This window comes from Dreissena polymorpha, chromosome 7, assembly GCF_020536995.1.
Source record: "Dreissena polymorpha isolate Duluth1 chromosome 7, UMN_Dpol_1.0, whole genome shotgun sequence".
NCBI classification, from domain to species: Eukaryota; Metazoa; Mollusca; class Bivalvia; order Myida; family Dreissenidae; genus Dreissena; species Dreissena polymorpha.
Window position 1 is genome coordinate 68,160,375 of NC_068361.1, and position 27,783 is coordinate 68,188,157.

General features: G+C 35.1%; 2 protein-coding genes across 5 annotated transcripts; both read left to right on the forward strand.

Moving 5' to 3' along the window:
* Positions 1-8,760: 8,760 nt before the first annotated feature.
* LOC127837526 (histidine-rich glycoprotein-like) lies at positions 8,761-25,542 on the forward strand. Of its 4 annotated transcripts, none has more exons than XM_052364690.1 (4): positions 8,765-8,938; positions 17,843-17,940; positions 21,395-21,826; positions 23,307-25,542. In XM_052364690.1, exons 1-4 carry the CDS (start codon positions 8,898-8,900, stop codon positions 24,938-24,940), a joined length of 2,205 nt encoding a protein of 734 aa, XP_052220650.1. In that variant the 5' UTR covers positions 8,765-8,897; the 3' UTR covers positions 24,941-25,542. The 4 variants fall into 4 exon arrangements, with proteins under 4 accessions (XP_052220652.1, XP_052220650.1, XP_052220648.1 ...); XM_052364688.1 differs by having other exon boundaries at positions 8,769-8,938; positions 20,843-21,826; XM_052364689.1 differs by having other exon boundaries at positions 8,784-8,938; positions 17,846-17,940; positions 20,843-21,826.
* Positions 25,543-25,830: 288 nt separating this feature from the next.
* Positions 25,831-27,775, forward strand: LOC127839794 (uncharacterized). The gene is made up of 2 exons (XM_052368181.1): positions 25,831-25,835; positions 27,298-27,775. Exons 1-2 carry the CDS (start codon positions 25,831-25,833, stop codon positions 27,773-27,775), a joined length of 483 nt encoding a protein of 160 aa, XP_052224141.1.
* Positions 27,776-27,783: the final 8 nt, after the last annotated feature.

A 27,783-nucleotide genomic window follows, 5' to 3' on the forward strand; every position in this document is an offset into this window, starting at 1 on the left:
AGTCTAATGAATCGGTATTAAATCGGACTAATGGATCGGTACCAAATCAGTGTTAATGAATCGGTATCAAATTGAATTTTAACAGTGCATATAAATATACAACTTTTAATATTAAAATCATTCCGCAAATAATATAATCTGCTGATTAATGCACATGCGACAAAAAACAATCATTACTGGGCCATCGTTAAAAATGTTAAATATTGGTAGCGACTGTCGCAGAATTTTCAAAATAGGCCCCTGCCCAAAGTTTCTTAATTCTTTCAATTTAGAACTATTATGAACCTACATATTTTTATTCGGCTATAAATAGAATATAATAGAAATCAGTCTACCTATACCCACTGTTACATTCTTGGGTTGTGCTACTTATTTAAGAATGGCCTCAAGTATATTTTGTAACGAATAACTATATAGAGCTGCTTTTGGAAAAACGTATGTCTCCCTAATGTTCTTAATCATCTAAGCGGTAATTACAAAGTTCAGAGATAAACATTAAAACAGACGCATAATGTCGATCGTAATATAGAATCCAAAATGGTATCTGCGCATGCGCAGTCAAGGAGTTGAGACCACTATACTACTCAGCTTTGCATATGCGCACACGTGGTGTTAAAAATCCCTATACAAAGCTTTTTCTTTAATTTGACCTTGTGACCTAGTTTTGAAAGTCATCTCCCGTACGAAAAAGTACGCCAATACCTTTGGTGAAAACCACCCAGAAAAATAACGCGGTTTCCGTCTTTTACTACCCTAAAGCGTAATATGTGCTTTAGCAGGACCTTAAGGAGAATAGAGCTCGAAATATGCTAATTTTTTTCCGCTTAGATAGACGGAAACTGCTTAAATAGGCGTTAACAAGTTTTAGCAGGAAAATTTTACGTTCAAGATCATTCTGTGCTTAGGCGGAAAAATAACACGCAAAACCTTAACCAAAAAAAGTCCGCCTTGGGTAAAGCATAAAAATATGGTCAGTAAGGCATTGCGAAGGAATCCTTTCTTGATCTATTAATAGGAAGCTCACGTCCTGCACAGACTGGTAAAGTTGAACTTAAAAACACATCCAAGATTCAGGTAGACTACAGTTTTCCAATTTTACAGAGTAAAGTAAAATGTACAGAATGTAAATATTAAACATTTTTATTTAATGATAATATTACACGTTTATTTTATTATATAAGCAAAGTTAAATGTACTGACAGTCAATAAAATAATGTATTTACTCTGTTAAGAAATAAGTCCCTATATGTGTATATACAACACACATTATTGTATCACTGTTATATGACATAAGAAGAACAGTAAATAAAGTAAGTTTATGTTTCAAGAAATTACAGTTATTATATTGAGATTACATTCCCTTTTAGAGCTCTTCTTTTGCCTAAACTGGACCCTGGTGTCAGGTACCATCACTCTGTGACTGCACTAACTCAGAGATTTTTGTCAGGGGGAAAGTTGCTACACAATCTTTTTTGACAATCGCTGAAAGCAAAAGAATACAATTTATTATTATGCCCCCTTTGAAGAAGAGAGGGTATATTGTTTTGCACATGTCGGTCGATCCGTCCTTCAGATGGTTTCCGGATGATAACTCAAGAACGCTTAGGCCTAGGATCATGAAACTTCATAGGTACATTGATCATGACTGACAGATGACCCCTATCAATTTTCAGGTCCCTAGGTCAAAGGTCAAGGTCACAGTGACTCGAAACAGTAAAACGGTTACCTGATGACAATCTTTTTTGACAATCGCTGAAAGCAAAACAAAACAATTTATTATTATGCCCCCTTCGAAGAAGAGGGGTATATTGTTTTGCACATGTCGGTCGGTCCGTCCGTCGGTCCGTCCTCCAGATGGTTTCCGGATGATAACTCAAGAACGCTTAGGCCTAGGATCATGAAACTTCATAGGTACATTGATCATGACTGGCAGATGGCCCCTATTGATTTTCAGGTCACTATGTCAAAGGTCAAGGTCACAGTGACAAATAACGTATTCACACAATGGCTGCCACTACAACTGACAGCCCATATGGGGGCATGCATGTTTTACAAACAGCCCTTGTTTTAAAATCATTTTGTTTAGTCAATCTGAATGAAATGATCATATAGGGTCTACTAAAATTACAACTTAAATTATATTTATGCAACGTGGTTCACCAACTTGCTTCTCTTTATATTTTGCTTTTCACACAGTATAAACTAAATTTGACATTTTTTGGCATATGAAGGTCAGTTCATTGGGTGTGAGATAAAAAGAGAATCAGCTGTAATGTTGATTAAGTTACAACTTGCAAACTACTTTATATTAAGTTTTTGCTTCACACCTTTAAGTGATAACAATAGCTTTCTAATAGCTTGTAATTGAAACAATTTGCTTTTAATTTCGTGGCAGAGTAGTCTGATTAACAAATCTTAGTATTGGTTACATTGCCATTTCATTTGGTCACTGATTAAGCAATTGATTTTTACAACTTATATATGTTGGTTTTGTAAGATAGAGATACCCTCCAAATCTTGACTGACTTATGTCTTTTATATGAACTTACTGCAAAGATAATTGGTTTCATCATTTATTTTAAATGTTAATAATCACCCACCAAAACAGATATTTGTAACTGTTAAGCAATATCATTAAATTAAACATAACATTATAAGAAAACAATGCAAAGAAAAACAATACAAACCTGTTTAATAGTTCAAAGCATAATCCAAAAGGCCGCCTTGCACTTCATAACTCACTGTATGAATTCCTCGTTTTTGTTGTCACACACAACATGTTCATTTCCACGTTCTACTTAATTGTTTTAAAATGTTCATCAAAGACAGTATTTCAGGATATTGTTAAAACTTCAACTTTAAAGAGTCCAAACATGGCTTTGAAACTACATTTCAAGCTAGTAACATGTCCTGCTTGATCTATGTTTACACATTCAAATTAGGCTCACAATCTGTAAGCAGCCAATCAGAAGAGATTATACACATTCCAGCAAGCAGTGATTCAGATGTAGTTTCAAATTACAAGTACCAAGCGGTTGAGAAACCGCCATAATCACGTTGGTAAAGTGAGCTAAATAAAGGCTAAAACCACTATACTATTGTAGGTAAAACACAACCATTATTTATGTAACAGCACAGGTATAGTTTTTCAAAGTAAGGAATATACTACATGTAGTGTGCACATAAGAAATTCATATCCTATCAAGTTTAACTTGAACGGTGATATATGTTTTGGCATTTTGCTATGGTATGGCCAATTTAGTAAAAATTCAACTGTTAAAACATTCGCATGCATTTAACTATTTGAGCCATATATATTGTGTAACTATTTTGTCTGAGGGAAGCACAACTGAGCAGAAATTAGTGTCCTATAATTATATAGAAATAGATTTGAGTCTGTTTCAGTATTTGAAATCTTCTAAAAGGAATTGTATTGTAGATGCTTCAGACATTATTGAAATGTGTGTATGTGTTGATGTTGACAACAAAGTGTGTTTTTCTGTTGAACCAAACAAGTACGAGAAATATGTGTAAACCTTTATGATACCGGTATTAAAATGGCTGAGTGCAATGTTTTTTTGTTTTACTTTAATTAACATCTGCAATTAAAAAAGAGTACATTGAATGATTGAAAAAAAGATTTACTTTCAAAATAAGACTATTGTCATAGCCTCGCCCTGGAAGTCCGCATCTATTGTCATAGCCTGGAAGTCCGCATCTATTGTCATAGCCTGGAAGTCCGCATCTATTGTCATAGCCTGGAAGTCCGCATCAGCTTTTCTGCTTGACTATGGAAAAAAAGGTCACACCAGCTAGCATTAACTAAATTTATGCATTATTTAAGAAAAATATGTATGTCCTTCAAGACTTGTGCATATAATTTAAATCGCGAGTGCGTAGAATGCACTTACAAGTAAGTGATTTCATTTGCACATCAAAACTATTGCCCATATTTTATTCTGCGATAAAATATAGGGAGACATATATTATTTCGATTCTAACCAAGATGATACAGCACTCTTGTTCGTCGTTCAGAAGATCAAGACATATTTGAATTGAGCATTATTTGAGTACAATGAATCGTTAATGAATTGTATTGATCAAAATATATGTTTATATATTTTATGTTTAATAAATCGTATTGAAATCAGTGTATTATAATGTCAAGTATAATGAATCGGTAATAAATGGTACTGATGAGAATTTCTATTTCATATCAATCGTAAACAAATCGTGTTCATATAATGAATCGGTAATAAATCGTGGGCGGGACTTTCTTCATGGTGCACGATTTGTTAACGATTGATTTAATCAATCGTATTGAAATTTTACTAATAAATCGGAAAAATAAGATTTGTTCACGATTTGTTCGCGATTTTCATACGATTTATTGTTGATTTTTTTTGTTTGGGAGTGCATAATGGAATCAAACATTGATGCGTTGGATAAATTAACGCGATGGCAAGATGTGAGTTTCACCCAAGCACAAAGCAACATACAATCATGCATGATACAATGATGTCAAATGACAGTCGTTCCGAAATGCTACGGACGACTACGGAAATGTACGGCGTATAACGGAAATTCTATGTTATAGCAGAAGTTGCGCCCCTTTTTGTGATATTTGCTACTGAACCGAAATTAAACGCGTGTTTGTAGACGTAACTTTTTTTTTTGATAATGACTAACCATTATTTGTGTACAGTCATTTACCTTCAATAACCAAAGAAAATTTATGGATATATTTCAATATATGCTTCTAATACATGTATCCGAGCTCCAGATAAGACGCTTAAGGCTAAAAAAGGAATTAAATTTAGTAAAAAAGTAGACTTAAATTCTGTGCGTACGGTTACACATTGAAAAAATAAAATAAGAATTCAAATTTTGTGATCATTTGTAACTCAATATCAATGCATATAATGAGGACATTTCATCAATGAGTTCTCACTCGTCTAGGCCCTCATTAAAATTATGAAATCAACAGCACTTTAACGTTATTATGAATAACAGATCATCTTTAAAACAGTCGAAAAGCCAAACGTTTTCCATTATCTTGTCCTTTTTTCGCAAAAGGTCTGCTGTAACCCGGCAATTGTCATGAGCACTTCTTAGACTATTAACCTAAATGCTGATGTGCCAAAAATTATACTTACCGGTAAAAAGGAATTAATAATACACTTTAAGGCTGGATATTTTAATAGAGTGTTAACCAAGATTTTGCTGAAAAAGTTATCTGGAACTCTGCATGTATGTTGAGAGGACATCCATTACATAATTTGAAATATACTAGAGTACACTTATATTGCACCACATAAAATGCTATAAAACTATAATATTGAAGTGCACATATAAACTTTATTATAGATGGGTAGGTATTTCGTGTCAATCTCTTTGACATATGAAAGAGATGTTGGTCATTTGGAAGTCATGCTATGCTGCTTAGCATACATATAGATGCTTAATTTAGATTAAGCAAAATAAAACACTAGGTATTTGCCAAGATTCATAAGAGTCAAATATATACGAGAAGTAAGAGCGTAATCGTGCGCATCGAGACTTTCTCATATAGTACTGAACCTCGTATTGCTTTCTTTCGAAATAATATGCAATACACCCGGTGTATTTTTTATATGCGGATTAATGCTCCGTTTTAGGTCCACAATTAATGAACGCCTCAATATTTTCAGAAATTAACACCGGATTAATGTTCACCGACATTTTGTTCATACAGATTTGATATAAATATTATAGAGCTGAACCAAAAAAATACATTAAGCTCTTTTTTCCCGGCACACGCGCTGGACATACACCTTTAAAGAACGCTATACCAATTCCAGTACTTGTGCACTAAATTCCTTGTAAACAATGACGGTTTAAATTTTTCTGGTAACCAAGAGCGACGTAAACGTTCATGAAGCGTTTCATTCATAAATGTATTTGCGCCGGGTGTCAAAGCCAGCATCACCAACACATCAGCTCCGTTATGTCCTGAATAAAATACATGTATATTTTCTTCAGTACCAACTGCAACTTAAAAATATCAAAAACATTCACGGCAGTCAATTTCTTGTATAGGCCTACTGGTGTTAATGGCAATCATAAACGTATATAGTTTAATGGAGATTATGAAACACAGGGAACTAATTCAGCTTATTCAGTATAGTAGTCAAACTGGTTCGGATGTTTTCTCTTTTTCCGAAAAGTAATTTATTCAACATACGGAAAATAAACGTGCGCCACCTGCTGTCATAATTTGGTAACTTGCATTCTGCTTAGTTGCATTCTGCCTATTGCCTGTTGCTAACTGCCGTTGTTGACGCTTAGTGGCAAAACCGATTATGACTGGTTTCAGGAATAATGAACACACATACATTGGATAGATAGATGCAACAATCATCAAGTATAACCGGAAAGACAACAAGCATATTGGAATTGTCATGAAGCATATTAGAATAAACATCAGACATAATGTAAATATTCAACATGAATGATGTAATGTTGCAACAATCATCCAGTATAAACGAAAAGACAACAAGCATGTTGGAATTGTCATAAAGTATATTAGAATAAACATCAGTCATAATGTAAATATTCACCACGAATGATATAATTTTTACCTAAATACTGTTCCATATGCCTAGGACACATTTCTTGAGATGCACATACTGGTTTAAACTGATACCATTCCTTTAATTCCTATGGAAAAGTGCATAATCGCAAAAACAACTAGAACATGTACGGATGTCAACACTTAAGGTTTCTTCAACTTAGCCCTAAATCCAAGACCAACCCTTATAGACTAATTTCATATTGCCTTAATAAAGGACAAAGCAGCGACAACTACTTGGAGACTTACACATTCAATTAAAGGACATTTTAAACCAAGGCCATGTCTTCCAATTAGAGCAGAAAGTAAAGAACATTTTTTCACAAGAGTGCCACAGGAACCCCCAACAATATGTGACAGACCCTATACCACACCTATATAGGTACATTTAAGCCAATTGTCAAGAATCACATTCATTTTTTAATTATTAAACATTGTTAAATTGACCTTTGAGCTCTAGACACGCACTTCATATCCTGGAAAAAAGGTTGCAGCATGTAACAGTGTGCACATGTTTCTCGTGCCAATAATTTGAGCTATTAAGTATGACCTTGATCTTTGAGATCAGGACGCAGGCCTCCAAAGCAATATTTTACTTAAAATGGTGAATATTTATTTGAAATTAACTAATTAACTAATAAAGGATGAAGACCAGCTGTATTTGGTCCACATTGGACATTCAATCAGTAAGTGTGACTCTAATGGGAATTATCTTGCATACAACACACCATCTCCGCAGGGTGAACACTCGTTGTTGATTATTTTGAAACTCCATAATGAATGATGACAATAACAATGAAGTTGCAGTCAGAGCAAGCTTGGGCAGACTTATACTACCGCATACACCAAACTGTTGTGGCATTCAGCTTAAGAGCTGCTTGCAAGTGTTCTCAAACAAACATTATTTTTAAACAAAAGTGTTCCTCATCAGCAATTTTACGTAAGTAAATAGTAAGTTTTCAAACTTCATACACTTTTTAGTAAAAATTATATTTCAATTACACATTTTTATTTATACATAATTTATTAGTATACACTTTCCTTAAGCTCAATTTACCATGTCTTGTCAGAATTCCTTTATTTTTGCATATTGCATTGGGTTTTAGGAAGAAAACGCGTAGCCAAACGGAAATGTGTTTAACCTTATTTCGTTATTTTTAGCAATTGGCAATTATTGGCTAATTTGGGGAATGGAAATATGTTATTAACCATGTATTTAAATGATTTGTACAGTCTTAAGAAATATACTGCACCTACTATGAGTTACAAACATTTATCAATGGAGTTGTTTTAACCGTTTAAGATTATGATTTAAGAACAAACAATGAGTCATATATATTATTTCAATGATTACAGATTCATACTTAACAAGATGCTTTTATTTTTACTGAGTAGTCATGGTACATCACTAATAATATTGTGTTAATCAAAATTAAACGTATGAACTGATTTTTAAGTTAATTGCAAACAACCAATGAATTTATTTCTTCTTTAAATTGTGGAATTTTGCAAACATGCACTAATTTATACCTCCATCCAAACATTTTGTGTAGATTTTAGCCTGTTATTTGCTGAGTTAACATACAACAACATTTGTGTCATAATTGTGTTCCCATTTTATTGCCGAAAAAAAATGTGTTTTATGGTTTATAGCCGAATGAATATCAAAGGGCCATAATTCTGCAAAAATTGGTTGCAGCCGAAGTAGCCTCAAAACAATCACCTTACTAAACATTAAGGTGTTTTATCGTGGGAAGATTGGGGTTAGTTCTCTACGTCACTGAATGAAGGACAGATGTTGAGAACATTCAAATAGACAGACAAATGGCCTAGCGCAATCCGTTAAGCATCCAATTTTTTGGTACATGAAGATTGAAAGAATATTTAGTATGTTTGTATTATTTTGCGCCAGTTCACACACACCAGTAAGAATACAACTCACTATAAAAGTAGATGGAAGCCAGAGGGCCTAAATCTACAAAGTCCACCAAAATAGTAATTAAGTGGAAACACTCAAAACGACCTACTTACAAGATGCATCAAAGAATTTGCAATGATTTGCAGCTGTAAACCATTTGGCCTATGGGGACAACAAGTTGAGTCCTTTGCACAAGGGTTAACAACCTTGGCACACGAGACATAAAAACAATGGCCTGCTGAATCAGCCTTTCCCACAGACCAATCCAAGTTCTGGCTGACAGGTATAAACTAGGAGCCACATGCATACAATGCCAAATAAGGGCTTATTTCTTCGGAGGGCACCGCATTTGTGTGGGCATCTTGTTGAATGAAAAAACATACCGGTAGTCAGATATTTACCTTCAACTGGTGAGTGAAGCTTTTGTTAATATAGTATGTTTATGATGAAATGTTAAATCATCAGATGGGAATTTGTTTGGTGCAGGACTGTGTGAATGTTACATTTCATAATAAATTCATGATAATGTGCATTGCAGTTCTGATTAATATTAGCGAAACGTCTAAGAAGCTACTTCATAGTACCACATAGCAAATCATTCATTTTTAGCTCGTCTATTTTTTTGAAATAAAAATAATGTGCTATTGTCACCAACTGAGCGTCGGCGTCGGCGTCCGGTTAAGTTTTGTTGTTTAGGTCCACTTATCTCATAAAGTATAAAAGCTATTGCATTCAAACTGGTACAGTTACCGGTACTTACTATCATTAGGGACTGGGCAGGCAAAGTAAGATTTCTCTGGCTGGCATTTTGACTGAATTTTGTGCCCTTTTCATACTTAGAAAATTGAAAATTTTGTTAAGTTTTGTGTTAAGGTCCACTTAACTCCTAAAGTATCAAAGATATTACTTTAATACTTGCAACACTTACCAAGTATCTTAAGGGGACTGTGCAGGCAAAGTTATGTAACTCTGACTGGCATTTTGACAGAATTATTTCCCCTTTATACTTGGTCCACTTTACTCTGAAAGTATCATAGCTTTTGCTTTCAGACTTGGAACACTCGCTAACTATCATAAAGAAACTGTACAGGACAAGTTGCATAACTCTGGTTTCCATTTTAACGGATTTATGGCCCTTTTTTGACTTAGTAACTTTGAATATTGTTAAACTGTTCCTGTTTACTTCTTAATTATCAAGGCTATTGCTTTCAAACTTCAAATAAGTTCATACTATCATGAGGGTTCTGTACCTGGCAAGTTGAATTTGTCATTAACCTTTGAATGACCTTGACTCAAGGTCGAATTAATAAACTTTGCTATCATATTTGATTTCATTTGACCGACCCCCGGCCCCCTCCCCCCCCCCCCCCCCAATTTTTGTTTAAACATGGTTAAAAACCCACAATTATTAATTGTTATTATTTAATTTTGAAAGACGTCCAACCATCCCACCCAACAACCCCCCCCCCCCAACATTTTTTTTTTGTTTGCATGTTTTTCTTATATTTTGAAGATAATGTAATAAATGACCACACCCCTACACTATACGCCCACCTCCACCCCTCCCTCCCTTTGATTGAAGTATTGATATAGGTCCCTTCACCTTCAAAAAGAAAAACAGATGAGCGGTCTGCAACCGCTCGGCGGTGCTCTTGTTATATTCTGGCCTTATGGGCTATTTCAGAAGTATGTATTGTTTCGTTAAACTTGTATACTTGTTTTCGTGTGCACTCAATTGTGTCTATAAATTAATACGGTTACAGTTAACAGGACAAAATATTTAGTATAATGTTAAATGAAATATGAATTTTTTGTATTTATTTTTTCTAATAAACATACTTTTAATTGAAATTAAGTTGTGTTTTTTTTCTCTGATGATTTACATGTATATCTTTATATTAAATGTATCTTCCTTTTTTGAAAACGATTATACATACTTTGAAATTTTCACATTAAATATAATGAATATTGGTGAGTAAAATAATTTTTAAACTGTTGACAAATAATATCTTTTTATTTACTGATGTCATTTATTACCTATATACATTTATATATATATATATATATATATATATATACATATATATATATATATATATATATATATATATATATATACCTATATACGTTTAATAGTTAATAACCTTTCTAAAAAAGCTGGTTAATCGAACAAACTTTACCATAATTTATTTTAGCTGAACGACTGAAAATTTAGAATAAGGTACCTTGAATAATGTGATCCTGTTTCAGCTCACTTTGAGTAATGATTTTTTTCGGCAAGGTTAACAAATTGATGATATAATTTGAATTTGTTTTGTAAATTGTCAGAAAATATTACCATGAATATTATAAGGTTATTTAACATCATTACAATAGGATGATACAATTCTTGCCTTATCCTTGTTTGTTAAATCTCAGTATGTGGATGTAGGGTCATATGGGGAATATATTCGTTATGTCAGGTTTTTTTTCTGGGGTTAATAAATACAAATAACTTAAATATTTAAAAACTAAATCTTTGTAGTGCTTAGTTTTCACAATATTTTAGTTTTTTCGATACTAAATGTTTGGTTATTGCTGTTACAGATATAATTTACAACTGAAATCGACCATTTGAGATTTATCATTCCTACAATAGATAGGTTACACTATTTATTGTTATAGCTAATTTGTAACCTACTGTTAAACACACTGTGTGATTTGTAGGCTAAGCCAAAAAATATAAGGTCCGTTTCTGGTCTCCTTGGAAAAAAAACAGGGTCGGTAAGTAGGGATTTTTTTCCGGATACTAGAATGGAAGGCTACTAAAGCTTATAATAAGAAATACATTAATATCTATGCTTTGTTTTCTTGATGTTACATTTTATATGAACGAAAATTAACGAATTTATTGTTTATTTATTTATTTATTTTTTTTTTTGGCGGCCCCAATCAAAAGTTGAGGGTCGGCGCCGATTCGGGATACACGGTCAGGCGACCGGAAACGGACCTATTTTTTTGGCCCTACATAAAAAGGTTATATATTTTTGTGCAAGCATTACGCATTCTGATTGCAGCTTATAATCAATAAATAATTCATAAGATCTTCAGTTCAAGAAGAAGTATGTCTTGCACTTTATTTTTCTGCACAATTCTATTCACAATCAAAGTTATTTCTGAAAAAAGTTATCACATACAATTAACGTGAAAACCTACCCCCCCCCCCCCCCCCCAAAAAAAAAAAAAGAAGCTTGGCTGAAATGTCTAACCATTTGCTTGATGGCTATCTTTTGGGACCAAAATCTAATACGCTAATTACTGAGCAGTTCAGACTTTATGACTAATCTGCATATTTCAATGCACTTTTACGGATTTCAAATTTATCAATGGAAAAAGTTAAAAAGCTTTATAATTTTATGATAAATTTTTGCTTTAGAAATTTACAAAAACAAAAGATAAATTTAAACTATTGTACCTGAGTTTGTCTATTTTATCTTTATGAGCAGGTAAGGTCGGTAGAACAATGATAGATGGATTCAATACAATAAGTCAGTTTTTCAGGACATGGACTGCTTGTGCTGAACATAAAGTAATTGTATAACAGTCCATGTTAAACAAACAGTTATCTTAGTTTGTTGTCTTATAACCCATAATAAGGAGTATATGTATGTAGGAATTAAATCTTGGGTGCTGAGCAAATGAGATTACAAGAATCAATACTCTGACTGAGGGTAATTTTGCAACAAATAATCAAAATTTAATAGAAATAAATAATAGAAAAATATTGTTTAGATTTGCCCTTTTTTGTATTTCTGAATAAAATGAATGAGTACTATAAGTATTATCAACTTTTCATTGATGTATAAATTACATTCACCAGCACGATTCACTAATATCCTTCAACAATAAAAAACATTATGGAATTTATTTCATTAATGAATATGATGATTGATAATATATGATTGATGATTGATTTATTCATGAATAAGCGAATGACGTCAGTTTTATTGCAATTTATTTTATGCTTTCTAATGAGTTATAGAGAATTATCAGTGAATTAAAACTAATATTTCACTGTTTCAAACAGTGAAAAATTACAGTGAAAATTATCGATAATTTTCATTGTATTACCGGAACTATTTTTAGATATCTTTGGTTTCCCCATTGTGACCCCTAATTAAAGGCAACTTTACCAAAGGAGACTACTCTGCATTGATGTTAATAAAAACAAGCCCATTATAGCTTCCATTTAGAAAACATGTTATAACATTTTAGGGCGCCAAAAGGTGAATTATATATTGTCCACAATGGCAAAAATACACACATAATCATTTGTAAGCATTAAATAAAAATAAAATTTGTTGGATTTGGTGGAATATCGATTTTAATTCACTCGTGAGCATAGAAACAAATCTATTTTCACTTGTGGCCATATCATTTTCTATTACCACTTGTGAATTAACAACGATATTCCACCAAATCCAACAAATATCCTCTATATATTAAAGTTTCAACATCATTTTAATAAATACTACTTTGAACTTAACTGGCTGACAAAGACAATGAAAATAATTAAAATAAAATTCAAACAACATTTACATTTTGTGTAAATGTAAAGCTGCAGTGTTACATAAAATGTGTTTGTGGAGTTTTATTTTACAGAGAGAAACTTGTAATGAATTAGTCAGAGCGCATTTAGCATGGGCATTTTAGACTGTTTTTCAGAACTATTGGAAATATTTTCAAAACATTAGTCTATATGTCCATTATTGTAGCAGAATAGCAAAGACTTGATATCTTTCGATTTCTTTACAAAACAATGTGTGAATTGTGTTACAATTTAAACTATAAGCTAATTATCTTAATGCGCCTTGGCAACTAGCACCAGTAGTCAACCGAAATAGATTTAATTCAAAACAATTGTAAACAGTTGTCAACGATTTAAAACAATTATTTCAAATACACGCCGGGTATGCGAATACTTCGTTGACGGATGGCACTTCACTAACAGAGAACAACAAACGCCACGCGCGAGAGGTAAGTTCCTCTGTTTTATTTAAAGTTATATCCTAAAGATTAGTTTTTAAGACAAGACACATGGTCGAGTTGATAAATGGTGTATCCTTTTGTATTGGGAATACACAATTTCACGGAAGAATGGTACAGTTTTGCCCAACAAATAGAAAATTCGATCGGAAAACAGCATAAACTGGATGAACAGTAAACATTTTAACAAAATAAAACTACTTAGAATTATTGCAAGAATTTGTTTGCTATTCCAGCATGTAGAGTAATCACTGTGCTTCAAATACTGAAATTTTGATAGTATTCAATGAAATATAAACAAAAATAGTGCATGTTGTAATAGGTGGCATACATAAAGTTGCAGGCACTTTGTTTACCGATAAAGGGCACTTCAGATTACGGAGACTTTCAACAAAGCGGGCACTCTAATAACTGAGTTTTATCTTCTACCTTAAATGCATTTATTGATATTATGGCTATTCATACGAAACATTTTGAAAATATATTTTTCAAAAATCACATTACTATTAATTTATACTATGTTTATTATAATTGCAATTTTCAAATAAGATATTTATTATTAAATAAATGTGTACATAATGAACTTGTTTTTTATTGGTAACTTGAGATTCAGAGAAATGAAAATACAACGGATTATGCGGATCAACACAATCGTGTTTAATTTTACTTATAGCAGGGCTCTAGATATCGGTAGTGAAGGGGTCTTTATGAGGCAAATACACATTTGTTCTTCATAAAATCCTATGTCGGTTGTGCTTATTTGAATCGCATCATAAAGACGATACTTATGCGTAGCAACAAAATTAAAAAGAGAATGGTAAAACTCCCTTAATTTTGAGCCCTGCTTATAGGGAGCACTTCCCTTTACGCAACGCTTACGTTTGCTCGAAGTGCGATTCACCTGACCCTAAATCACTGTATTGGTTGAGTTTAAAGAAATACGGGTAAAATTAAATCGTAAAAACAACTGATTCTGGAAAAAAGGATAGCGTACATAAAATGTTTAAATGTCATATTATGGAGTCAGTACTTAGTATACCCCCACAAACGAAGTTTAGGGTGCTATATAGGATAGAACTCGTCTGTCTGTCGGTCGGTCGGTCCGTATAAGTGTCCGCTTTCTCGGTTTTCATCCGATTTTCACCAAACTTGGTCAGAAGTGGTATCTAGATGATGTCTATGTCAAGTTTGAATATTGGTCATGACGGGTCAAAAACTAGGTCACGGGGTCACTTAGTGCGGTTTAAACATTCAGCATGGTGTCCGCTCTCTAATTCAAGTAGTGTTCATCCAATATTTGCCAAACTTGGTCAGAAGTTGAATTAAGATGATGTCTAGGCCAAGTTTGAACATGGGCCATGCCGGGCCAAAAACAAGGTCACGGGGTCACTTGGTGCGTTTTTTAACATTCAGCATGATGTCCGCTCTCTAATTCAAGTAGTATTCATCAGATATTCACCAAACTTGGTCAGAAGTTGTATTTTGATGATGTATAGGCAAAGTTCAAACATGGGCCATGCGGGGTCAAAACTTCGTCACGGGTCACTTAGTGCGTTTTAAACATTGAGCATGGTGTCCGCTGTTTTTGTGTGAAGACAACACGTAAAATATTTTGTGTCAATGCGGCATGTGGGGGTATTCGTCACGTCTGTTCTTTCAACTGTATTATTGTTTTGTCTTTTCACAGGATCTGAACCCATGGATAAGAAGACACTTTCGAAGTATAGGTGCTTCTATTGTACATCACCTACATACAAAACAGATGAATATTCGGAAAGTGTGGAGCATTGTGTAAAAGGCCACAAGTGCAAGACTTTAAAATACAGAGAGCTTATTCTTCAAGGCGAAACTGGATTGCTTAAGTACCAGTCGAAGTCCCACGAAGGGATAATTCCCATAAGATTGGAGAATGAGGGGAAAACTATTGAAGTAAGGGGTTCGCAAACCTTCATCACCCGCACAACTCCAAAACGCAAAAGCTCAACACTTCTGGTAAAGACAAGTTGGCATCGTGCAGATATCTTCCATTTGAGTGTGAAGATGAAGAGCTTCCCGATGAAGTAGATATTATGGGTTCATCATCTGTAAACAAAAAACTCACACAAGGAATTGTTGTGTATTTTACCAAGTATTTTAGAAGGGTTTAGAAGTGTTTTAACAGTATTCCACAGCGAATTTTGCATTTTTGATTCACAAAAAACGAGTGTGTTATATCTGGAAAAAAGTGTCTAGATGTCGGGAAACGAAGTGCCATTGTTTTTTAGATGATCGGTAAACGAAGTGCAGATGAAAAATGTGCATGCGACTCTTAAAACATTTGAATTTTCTCAAATACATTAGTAAACTAAAATGTAACATGTTGTAACATTACTGGATATATTGATCTTTTATTTCGGATGGTAAGCACGTTCTTGATTTATTTCCAAGTATGTTTATTTTGTTAAAATATGTACTGATCATTCAATTCATGCTGATTATCGATGGAATTTTATCGTTTTTTTTTTAATAATTCACCGTTTTTCCACGAATTTCTTTCTTCGCAATACGAAGTGCTATACCATTAATCACCCAAACAATGTTATGTGTCTAAAAACCAAATAAACAGAACATAAATACAAAAAAGCTGAAGAACTCACCTCGCGCGCGTGGCTTTTGTTGTTCTCTGTTAGTGAAGTGCCATCCGTCAACGAAGTATTCGCATACCCGGCGTGAAATAAGAAACTACATTTTATAAACAAAAATGTATTTCAAAGTGTAAATATGTTGCTGAAAAGGACCTTTGATGGGGGTTGTGCATTTTTTGTGAAGTTGCATTCTGTTAAAATAAAGATGTATACATTCACACGATAAGAAAGTGTTTGGTGACTTTTAAGAAATGGAAACCCCAGCCCCCTGGTCCAAAGCATAAAAGTGACCTGCCAGGTATCTACTAAGTGTATGTTGACTCAAGCTGATGCCCTTTTATACTCTCATTGTTTTATTTCTATGTAGTTTAGTCTATTTTGTACATAGTCAGAAGTAACGCTTTGCTTTTTTGAAAACCTTGACTAGACCGACCTGAAATTTATGAATTAAGCAAGCATAAATTATGGGTTTGAATTATTTCGGAACCATATATAAGGTGTTTTCCAAGCATGCATAGCACTGTTTAATTATGTAACATTAAATGTATTGAACAATGCTTTACTCAATTTCACTTGATAACAGTATGAAAAATAATATTTTCACCACAATTGAATAGGTTACCAATATTAGTCTGGCACTTACTTAAATGCATCTATATGAAGTTCAGACTGTAGTCTTTATATATAGGTAAAACACAGGAATACTATCATCCAGAGGTCATTTGTTCATTTCTCAGTCAGGGCACACCTACGTTGGCCCAGGATTCCTTGTGGCCTAAAACTGTTCCTCACTCTTCGTGTTGCTTCTGTAAAAGCACAGAATATATTGAAAAGAAAAAGGAAATAAGTTTGTATGGCTTATCCTTGAATGAATGGTCAAATAATAGTAATTCTTTATTTTTTATGATGAATATATCAGTTTCGGTACTGGAAGTAATTTCAGTTGACTGATGCATAGGTCTTTTAGTATACTGGTATGACCTCATTTTACCTATAACAAGTATCCATAAATAAAAAATGCACACAAAGGAAAGAATCCAAGCGTACAATTTATGCTAAAATGCTAACATTTCACAAATACGCGAATAAAATCACATGTGATAAACCCACATAAAAGCAATTGTATGTCTATGAGTAAAATATCATTTAATTTAAACTCCTAGAAATTCCCAAATATCAACTGTTGCTCAATTCTAGCAGGGTTTAAAAAAAAAAACAATAAAAATTTCCCAAACTGATGGGACGGCCCTTGACTGACTTATATCATGGGTAATCCACTTACCAGGCCATCTCTTTTTTTTCTCATCGACCATAAATTTATATTTTTGTGCATTACAGGTTAAGATTTTGCTCCTTTTGTTCATAATCCTTAAATCAACTTTTAAATATTTGAAAGATTTCTTTCAATTTTAATATCCTCGTGAAAATGGAGAAAAAAAGTGTATATCTTAAAAGAGAGTAAACCATAAAAAAATGCTTGCATAACTAAATATCTTCATGTTTCCAAGATCTTAGTGCAAACAAATAACATTTTTGTTGAACTTACAACAACTATCTCCATGTAAGATAATTATGCCACAAACCTGTTGCAACAATAGGTCAGATTATTTATATTTCTCAGGTGAGCATTATTGGTTCTCACAGCCTTCTTGTTTGTTGTTTCATGAGAGAAAATATGGGTCACGGAACAATACTGTTGGTGTCTGGGATTCTCCTGGTTGCCGCGGTAACAGCAACACCCTTCGAAAGAGAGCAGAGTGATGGTAAATTATGTAAAAAATAAATCTCGACTTTGTCTCCGAAAGGAAACAAATCACTTTTTTGATCATCCAGACTTTCCATTTAAAATGGATAATTAACATTTCATGGAATCTGTTTTTATCATATTAAAACAAAAAGTTCAATTGTTTTTGCCAAAATGTTTTGAACAGAAAAAGCAGATCGTACAAAATAGAATGTTGCCTTAAAGTCCCATTATTTATATGTCTTTTACAATTGTACTTATTATCTCCACGCTTTTAAAAGCGTGGGGATATTGTATTGATCTCCGCGTTCTGTCCACGTGTCCTGGACACTATCTCCTCTTATACTATTAGCACTAGAACCTTGAAACTTACACACATGGTAGCTATAAGCATATGTGCGACGGTGCACTATTTGGAATTTTGATCTGACCCCTGGGTCAAAAGTTATAGGGTAAAATGGGGTATAATGAGGACATTTGCACTCATATTACCACCAACATGCGATGCACATGATAATAAATTTTGACCCAGGGGTCAGGTCAAGGTTGTAGTGCTAATAGTGTAGGAGGAGATAGTGGCCAAAGGGGGTTGGGTGGGGCCCAAAATTTTGTTTTAACATAACTTCTTCATTTATTCACCAATTGAAATTCAAATTAATACTGAACATCTCTTATGACAACACGGTCTATATCGACCATCCATGTCCATATTACCCATCCCGGGGCCCCAACAACATAGGCCTTGCCACTAAAATTGCCTTTTAATATAACATCTATGCGGCGAGGGGGTACGCGTCGGCCTCTGCAACGCCATTTCTAGTTTTAAATTGCACTAAATCGTGGCCACGAGTAAGCTATGTCGTGGCCACGAGATAGAAAAAGAGGAGTGCAAAATTAAATAAAAGAGGAGTGCAATTAAAAAAAGAGTGGTGCAGTAAATAAAGCAAGGGTGCATTAAACAAAAGAGGAGAGAATTTAAGCTATCTCGAGATCCCGACTTACCTAACTCGTGGCCACGAGTTAGTCAGCCAATCAAATTGTTCCATATGGTCGTTCATGGTGATCTTTATACAAAGTGAAGTAATCATCAACAAAGGGGGAGAAAATTTTAGCTATCTCGAGATCCCGACTTAGCTAACTCGTGGCCACGATTTAGGCAGCCAATCAAATTGTTCCATATGGTCGTCCATGCAGATCTTTATACACAGGAAAGTAATCATCACAGTAAAAGCCCGCTTTGGCCAGCTATATATATATATGCGTACAGAATCTTTACACACGTAACGCAAATTTTTGATTGGCTGACTAGTTTGTTCCCTCGAGATAGCTAAAATTATCTCCTCTTTTGTTTAATGAACCACTCCTTTATTGACTGCACCGCTCTTTTTTTAATTGCACTCCTCTTTTATGTAGTTTTGCACTTCTCTTTTTAGCTCAGCTGTTTCGGAGAAAACCCAAATTATTGTCATAGCGAGCTCGTCCACCGACCGCGTCATGCTACAACCTTAACCTTGGCTCTAAAATCAAAGTGCTTCCACCTATAAGTTTTGAAACTTCATATGTAGCAGACCTTGATGAGTTCCACACGCCACACCCATTTTGGGTCACTAGGTCAAAGATCAAGGTCACTGTGACCTCTAAAAAAAATTAAAAATGCACCCGCGGCCGAGCGTTTGCACCCGCTATGCGATGCTCTTGTTTCTATCTCTTGGCCACGACATAGCTAACTCGTTTCCACGAGTAAGTATGTCGTGGCCTCGAGTTGCTAAGTCGAGGCCACTAGATAGACAAAAAGAGGAGTGCAATTTTAAAAAAGTGGAATGAATGTCACCTCTATGCTACCATATATTACATAGCTGATGAACAGGAGTTTTTTCTCAGCACACTTTACCTTAATTTTGTAATCCATTTTTCTTTGACAACACATAAAACCTGAAATTAATTTAATTTGATTGACCTAATTAACGCTCGATTGATCATTGTCGGCTCGGGTACTACTTAAATGTACCCCGGGTACTCTTTAGTACACTTACATGTACCCCGGGTACGGTAAATATACTATGTAACCTGTCGATATTAGACTGTAACCGAGTTGTATAAGTAGTACCCGAGCGTTCAATGACCAATCAAGCATTATTATCATCTAAACACAATTGAATATAAAAAAACAACATTTAAATACATAAAAAAATCGAACAGGCAATAAAAGGAAATGGGTACCATCAGTCCCCCCCCCAATCACACACATTCACAGGTCTATGTCTATGCCCCTGTGCATAATAAAATTCATATGGAATGGTGTGAATGGTATTGCAATATTTCATATGGTCTTTGCCAATCTGTTCAATACTTATTTTCTCAATTTTTTAGTTTATTTACATACATGTAATATAGCCGTATATACTGTATATGTTGATCTTGTCATTATTTTAAAATGATGATTTTGCTTCATTTACTTGTGAGAAAATGGAATAGTTTTTAGTCAATTACTATTTTACGAAGTAAGCTGCATAAACATCATTGTTTTTTTATGCCCCCGAAGGTTGGCATATAGTTTTTGAACTGTAGGTCAGTCCGTCAGTCAGTCTGTCCGACCGTCCGATAACTTTAACATTGCCCATAACTTTTGCAATATTGAAGATAGCAACTTGATATTTGGCATGCATGTGTATTTCATGGAGCTGCACATTTTGAGTGGTGAAAGGTCAAGGTCATCCTTCAAGGTCAAATATATGGCTTCAAAGCGGCGCAGTAGGGGGCATTGTGTTTTTGACAAACACATTTCTTGTTCTTTTGAAGATCTGTCTTGAAGTTGCGTAAACATGTTTTATAATTAATAAACATATTAAAGCACATTCAACAGATATTGCCTTTCGTCGTATGAGTTTCTCAATTTGTTCACTTTTTTTTTACATATTTAGCATTAGCTCTTGCGGACTGCCCTCCTCCTCCTGCGGTCCAGAATGCCGCCTTCAGTCCAGTCCAGTCATCATACGCTTATGGTGAAAACGTTACATTCACCTGTAATACTGGTTTTGGACTTCAAGGTAGTCGGATACATTATTGCAGGGGAAGCAGTTGGGAAGGATCCCTCACATGCTATGAACAGTTTTGTGAGACAATGAATAATCCTAGAAATGGTATAATTGTCGGAAACACATCCTACAAAATTGGCACTAACATCACATTTCAATGTAATACAGGCTACACATTGAAAGGAAATAGCCAGTTGCTGTGTCGTGTTGATTTGAAGTTTGATAGGAATCCACCAACATGCGATGTCAATATGTGTCCAGATTTCGGGGTTATAGATCATGCACGTATTTTCCAAGCCACAGATGGAGGAATAGAAAATGATTATGGAAGCGTAGTTAAAGTAACCTGTGAAGACTCTTATGTGCTGGAAGGTCATGCTTCCGTGTTTTGCCAGAGTGATGGAACTTGGGGCCCAAAACCGACTTGCAAACCATTAGATTGTGGTACGTTCCATGGGATGAATTCAACCTGCGTGAATGACTTTGTACTGCTTGATACTCTGTATTACATGGAATGTAAGACTGATGTCCCAAATACAAGAATTGGAGCGGACAGCACCAGTGCACCTAATGAATGTGAGGAAAGGTCTCGGAAATGGATGTATTCACAGTTTGGATGCTTTTGCCATTGCAAAATTTTGTACAATAAATACATTGTGAAAACAGAAAACCTTGATACAAATGATTATCTGCAACACGACATTGATTTGAAGTGGAGTTGCAAGAAGGGTTGCACGAAAAACCAAACTAATGCTCTGAGATGCATGGATGGACAGATGGAAATGCCGTCTTGCACCTGCGATGCTAACATACATACTGGTGAACCTTACACGACTGACAGCACTACTTATCCAAGCGTTTTTAAGACTGGTGAGGGGCATATGGCGGAGAGCTTTTTAAAGCGTGGGGATATTGTATTGATCACTGCGTTCTGTCCGTGTGTCCCTGACACTATCTCTTCCTACACTATCAGCACTAGAACCTTGAAACTTACACACATGGAAGCTATGAGCATATGTGCGACCGTGCACTATGTGGAATTTCGATCTGACCCCTGGGTCAAATTTTATGGGGGTAAAATGGGGTAAAATGAGAACATTTTCACTCATTTTACTAACAACATGCGACACACATGATAATAACTTTTGACCCAGGGGTCAGATCAGAATTCCAAATAGTGCTCCGTCGCACATATGCTCATAGCTACCATGTGTGTAAGTTTCAAAGTTTTAGTGCTAATAGTGTAGGAGGAGATATTTGCCAATGGTGGTTGGGATGGGGCCCAAAATTTTGTTTTAACATAACTTCAACATTTATTCACCAATTGACTTCAAGTTAATACTGAAGATCTCTTATGACAACACGGTCTATCTCGTCCAGCCATGTCCACATTAACCACCCCAGGGCCATTGATAACGGTAAAGGCAGCTTGGTTCCCGTCCTCTTTCAAATTTATCGAGAGGTCCACGGGTACTACTTCCCTGTACCCCAAAAAAATTTCGTACCCAAAATTGTTCGCACTCAATTTTTTTTCGTACCCAATTTGTTTTCGTACCCAATTTTTTTTTCGTACCCAAATTTTTATTCACCAATTGAATTCAAATTAATTCTGAACATCTCTTATGACCACACGTTCTATCTCGACCATCTATGTCCACATTACCCACCCCGGGGCCCCACCAACATAGGCCTTGTCCACCCAACATTGCCCTTTAATATAACATCTTTGCGGCGTGGGGATACGCGTCGGCCTCTGCCGCGCCATTTCTAGTTATATGTTATTTTAATCTTTAACTGGATACCACAATATTGTATGAATTGACCAAATAACAACTGGTTTGGTGTTCAGGTGCTTGTAAGCAGTTAGTTATCAAACCAATCAGACTTAAATGCCTTTGACCAAACTGTACACCTGTTGGTTATCACCAAAATAAAATGCCAAAGAGTCTTAATTCCTTTGCTTCAATTTCCCTAATCCCCAAAATAGATTCCATTATTTGACAATAAATAACACCAGTTTTGTTTTCTAGAAAACAATACAAAAACAATAATTTATTATATAAAATTCTATTATATTATATATTTTCTCAAGACTTTGGTATAATTTGGAAAACAAACATACCTTGGGGCACAAACAAAGCTCATACCTTGGGGCATAAACAAAGCTGACCCAGTAAAATCCTTTTAAAATCACCTACCATATCAACTAAAAATATGTGCATGAAACTAGCATTGGTACAAAATGGGTCAGAGGTGTTTGTACCGTCTAATAAGAGTAGATTTTTCCAAATTTTAATAGATCATTAAATATTGTATGTTTACTTATGTAATATAACAAATCTACCTGCAGCAACATCAGATAGAGTCACCCTTCAACCCGAGGAAGTCAATTCAATTCAGCCAGTAATTGTCACAGAACAACAACATCATGGTGGAGACGCAGAGCACCACACTACTGCTCATCATGAGAACACTACAGAGACTCCCCATGCCAACGTTGAAGAGGCACATCATGGCAGCAAGCACCATGAAGAGAATGCAACAAAACATCACCATGAAAGTGAGCATCATGGAGACAATGTAACTGATAAACACCATAACGCTGATCACCATAAGCACCATCATTCACGCTCTAAACACCATGACTCACACTCGAAAGCACATGATTCAAGCTCAAAATCACATGATTCAAGCTCAAAATCACACGATTCACGCTCAAAACACCATAATTCACGTTCAAAACACCATGATTCACGTTCAAAACACCATGATTCAAAGTCTGACTACCACGATTCAAAGTCTGATCACCATGATTCACGCTCCAGACACCATGATTCACGTTCCAAACACAATGATTCAACGTTTGATCACCATGATTCTAGCTCTAAACACCATGATGAACATCATAACGCTGACCATCATCATCACCATCATCATCACCATAGTTCTGAGTCTAAGCACCATGGTTCACATTCAGCGCACACTGATTCACATTCAAAATCACACGATTCAAGATCAAATTCACATGATTCAAGCTCACAATCACATGATTCAAGCTCAAGATCACATGATTCAAGCTCCAAACACCATGATTCAAAGTCTAACCACCATGATTCAAAGTCTGATCACCATGATGCACGCTCCAAACAACATGATTCCAAGTCTGATCATCAGGATTCAAAGTCTGATCACCATGATTCAAAATCTGATCTCCATGATTCAAAGTCTGATCACCATGACTCAAAGTCTGATCACAAAGATTCTCGCTCCAAACACCATGATTCACATTCCAAACACCATAATTCAAAGTCTGATCATCATGTTTCAAAGTCTAATCACCATGATTCACGCTCCAAACACCATGATTCACGCTCCAAACACCATGACTCACGCTCGAAACACCATGGTTCCAAGTCTGATCACCATGATTCCAAGTCTGATCACCATTATTCGAATTCTGATCACCATGATTCAAAGTCTGATCACCATGATTTTAAATCTGATCACCATTATTCAAAGTCTTATCATCATGATTCCAAGTCTGATCGCCATGATCCTAAGTCTGATCATCATGATTCAAAAACCTATCACCATGATTCTCACCATGGTTCACGTTCCAAACACCATGATTCACGTTCCAAACACCATGATTCACGCTCCAAACACTATGATTCCCAAACTGGTCACCATGATTCCAAGTCTGATTACCATGATTCCAAAACTGAGCACCATGATTCAAAGTCTGATCATCATGATTCAAAAACTGATCACCATGATTCCCACCATGATTCACGCTCCAAACACCATGATTCACGCTCCAAACACCACGATTCACCCTCGAAACATTCTAACGACCACCATGTTTCACACTATGTTCACCATGATGCAAAATCAAAACATCGTGATGACAAGGCTAGTTCAGGTCATGGTTCAGTTCACAACGGGAAAGTTGATGTCAATATTGACGTAGAAATCAATAATTAGACTGTGTCTGATTGGAATTGTAGTTATTTTAAAGTAAAGCTTTGCTCTCTTTCCCTGCTATTAGACTGCTTTAAGGAATTTAATTTAAAATGATTGCAGAGTGATAAGGAACGAGTCTTTGTATAATTTTCTTATTATCCATATTTATATAGCACTATAATATAAAATCTACATTCAATAGTTCTTTACAAGTAAAACATCTAAAATAAACATTACAATATTAATAAAACTTAAAATACAATACATCTTTCATGTAAATTTAAATGCAAAATTGACTGAAAAAATCTTGTAGAGATAAAAATGCATTAACTTATAGAATGTTAAAGGTGTGACTAATGTAAAAGTATGGTCTCTGAACTCGTGATTGATGAGTATTTTTTAGAAATATTTTTAACATTAACAACATAAGTTAAGATTCAGTTTTAACAAGTTTATATAATACATGTAAGTTTATGTCTTATTTTGAATGTATACAACCAATAATTCTCAAATGTGTTCCTTCTACATACGTTTTTTTTATAATGCATGTTTTTGAAATATTGTATTCCATATCTGTATTTGGCCATTATATATGCATAGCAAAATAAAGCAATACAGTAATAGCTTTGTTTTATTTTTCTAATTTTATATTCTATGACAACTTAAAAAGGCATAAAAAAATGATACAGTTATCGTCTAGTGGGCCATTTAATGACTTTATATGCACGTGTTGCATTATGAGACAGAAGGCTTATCCCGGATCGCGTTTTACCCAGGAAAAATGCACTAATAACTCAGTAAAAATAGAGCAGTGTATTTAGGAACATTCCAATGTTTGAGCTATTTTAAGCATTATTTATTTTACAAACACTTTTAATTGGTTATGGCTTAAAAAGACAAATCCTTTGGCAATGGCGTATGCATATATAAAATAATAATGCGCTCTGTTTATCTTTCAAACACTGAGTTTAAATAATAAACATTCTAAGGCGAACAGTGTGTTTGGTATTTTGAGACATAAAACATAAATAAATATTTATTTTAATAGTTAATGTTATTAATAATTCGTTATTCATTTAAGTTTTTATTTCCATGAAATTACAATCAATGATATCAACAAGTTTTCTTATTGGATAAAATATCTAGACCTCTCAACAAAAATTGTCATTAACACAATGATAAATATTTTAACAATACATCCTTGTTGCTTAAAATATCCACAGCATGGCAAAAGCTTCTCATATGTTTAATTGCATGAGCACTTTTGCTAAAATGTCAATTCATTATCAGATTAGGCAATAAAATGTATAAATATGTGTGAAGAGTTACAGATGTTTAAATATCAATTTGTGTATCAATAACCCTTTTAATACATATGATATAATGAGGCGTCTCCCAAAACCCTGGCTTAATTAAAATGCATGTGCATAATATTGTATATAGAGAGCATTTTCAAAATTAATTCTGTTTGGTCATTTTACCTACACAAGCTTATAAGGAATTATATTTTCCTGTTTTTTTTTTAAATTTGGGTTTTGGTTCCCGTGGTAAGAGTTCTCACATATTCAAATATCATCCCCAAATGAAGCCTTAAAATCAGAGGATATGGAGTTAAAGTCCCACCACCATGAGTGTGGTTTACTCCTGAATGTTTTTCTTTTAAGAATAATCTCCCTTTACATAGAGTCAATTGGCGCAGTTAACGGTACCTGTAACTTACACAAGTATTTATAATACATGTGACCTTCTTACCCAGATAATTGAGTGAGAAGGTATGTGATTAGATATTATTGAACACAGCAAAAAAAACAAAATTGGAAAAATTGTATTATGTGAATTTGGAAAAAGAGCAAAACCTTTGAATGGACATAACTTATTTTGGCAATTATCTAAAACACTATTTTCATTTCAATTCAGAATGTTTTGTCTGTGGGCATCTAGGTATGTATTTACCAATAAATGCAAAGAATTCCAACAAAATAAACAAATTCTTACAACTGTCATGTTCTAATAGTACGTCCGTGTAATGCAGTCAAATATGACATGGAATTTAAAAGCTCTTACTATACAATTCTCCATTTAGAACAATTTTCTTATGACATACACATAACATTTATAGCCTTAATAAATGCAAGCTCTGGAAATATTTTGCTTGGTTGTTAAATCTACATACAAACAAGGCCGTCACATTAAAAATCAAAAGCACATACTGTGTTAACCATTATCATAATTGGTCGATCAAATGGGAAAATGATGTTTGTAGCCGATTTTTGATGGGTTGACATTGACTATGGCACCAGGAGCAGGAAAACGCGTGCACTGATTTTCTCGGCCCCCAAGCTTCTACCTGCCCCCCCCCCCATCATTGCTATCCCCAGCTGCTACTCCTCTCTCCCCCAGCTGCTACCCCTTCCCCCAGCTGCTTCCTCTCTCCCCCCAGCTGCTACCCCTCTACCCCCAGCTGCTACCCCTCTCCCCCCAGCTGCTACCCCTCTCCCCCAGCTGCTACCCCTCTCCCCCCAGATGCTACCCTCTCCCCCAGCTGCTACCACTGCCCCCCAGCTGCTACCCCTCTCCCCTAGCTGCTACCCCCTCTCCCCAAGCTGCTACCCCTCTCCCCCCAGCTGCAACCCATCTCCCCCAGATGCTACCCTCTCCCCCAGCTGCTACCACTGCCCCCCCAGCTGCTACCCCTCTCCCCCTAGCTGCTACCCCTCTCACCAAGCTGCTACCCCTCTCCCCCCAGCTGCTACCCCTCTCTCCCTAGCTGCTACCCCTCTCCCCCAGCTGCTACCCCTCTCCCCCCAGCTGCTACCCCTCTCCCCCAAGCTGCTACCCCTCTCCCCCAGCTGCTAACCCTTTCC

Coding starts and splice junctions, on each gene's coding strand:
- LOC127837526 (XM_052364688.1), top strand. CDS start 8,898: ATGAAAAAACATACCGGTAGTCAGATATTTACCTTCAACTG. Junction 8,939..17,842: donor CAGATATTTACCTTCAACTG/GTGAGTGAAGCT, acceptor TTGTTGTTTCAT/GAGAGAAAATATGGGTCACG. Junction 17,941..20,842: donor CGAAAGAGAGCAGAGTGATG/GTAAATTATGTA, acceptor TTACATATTTAG/CATTAGCTCTTGCGGACTGC.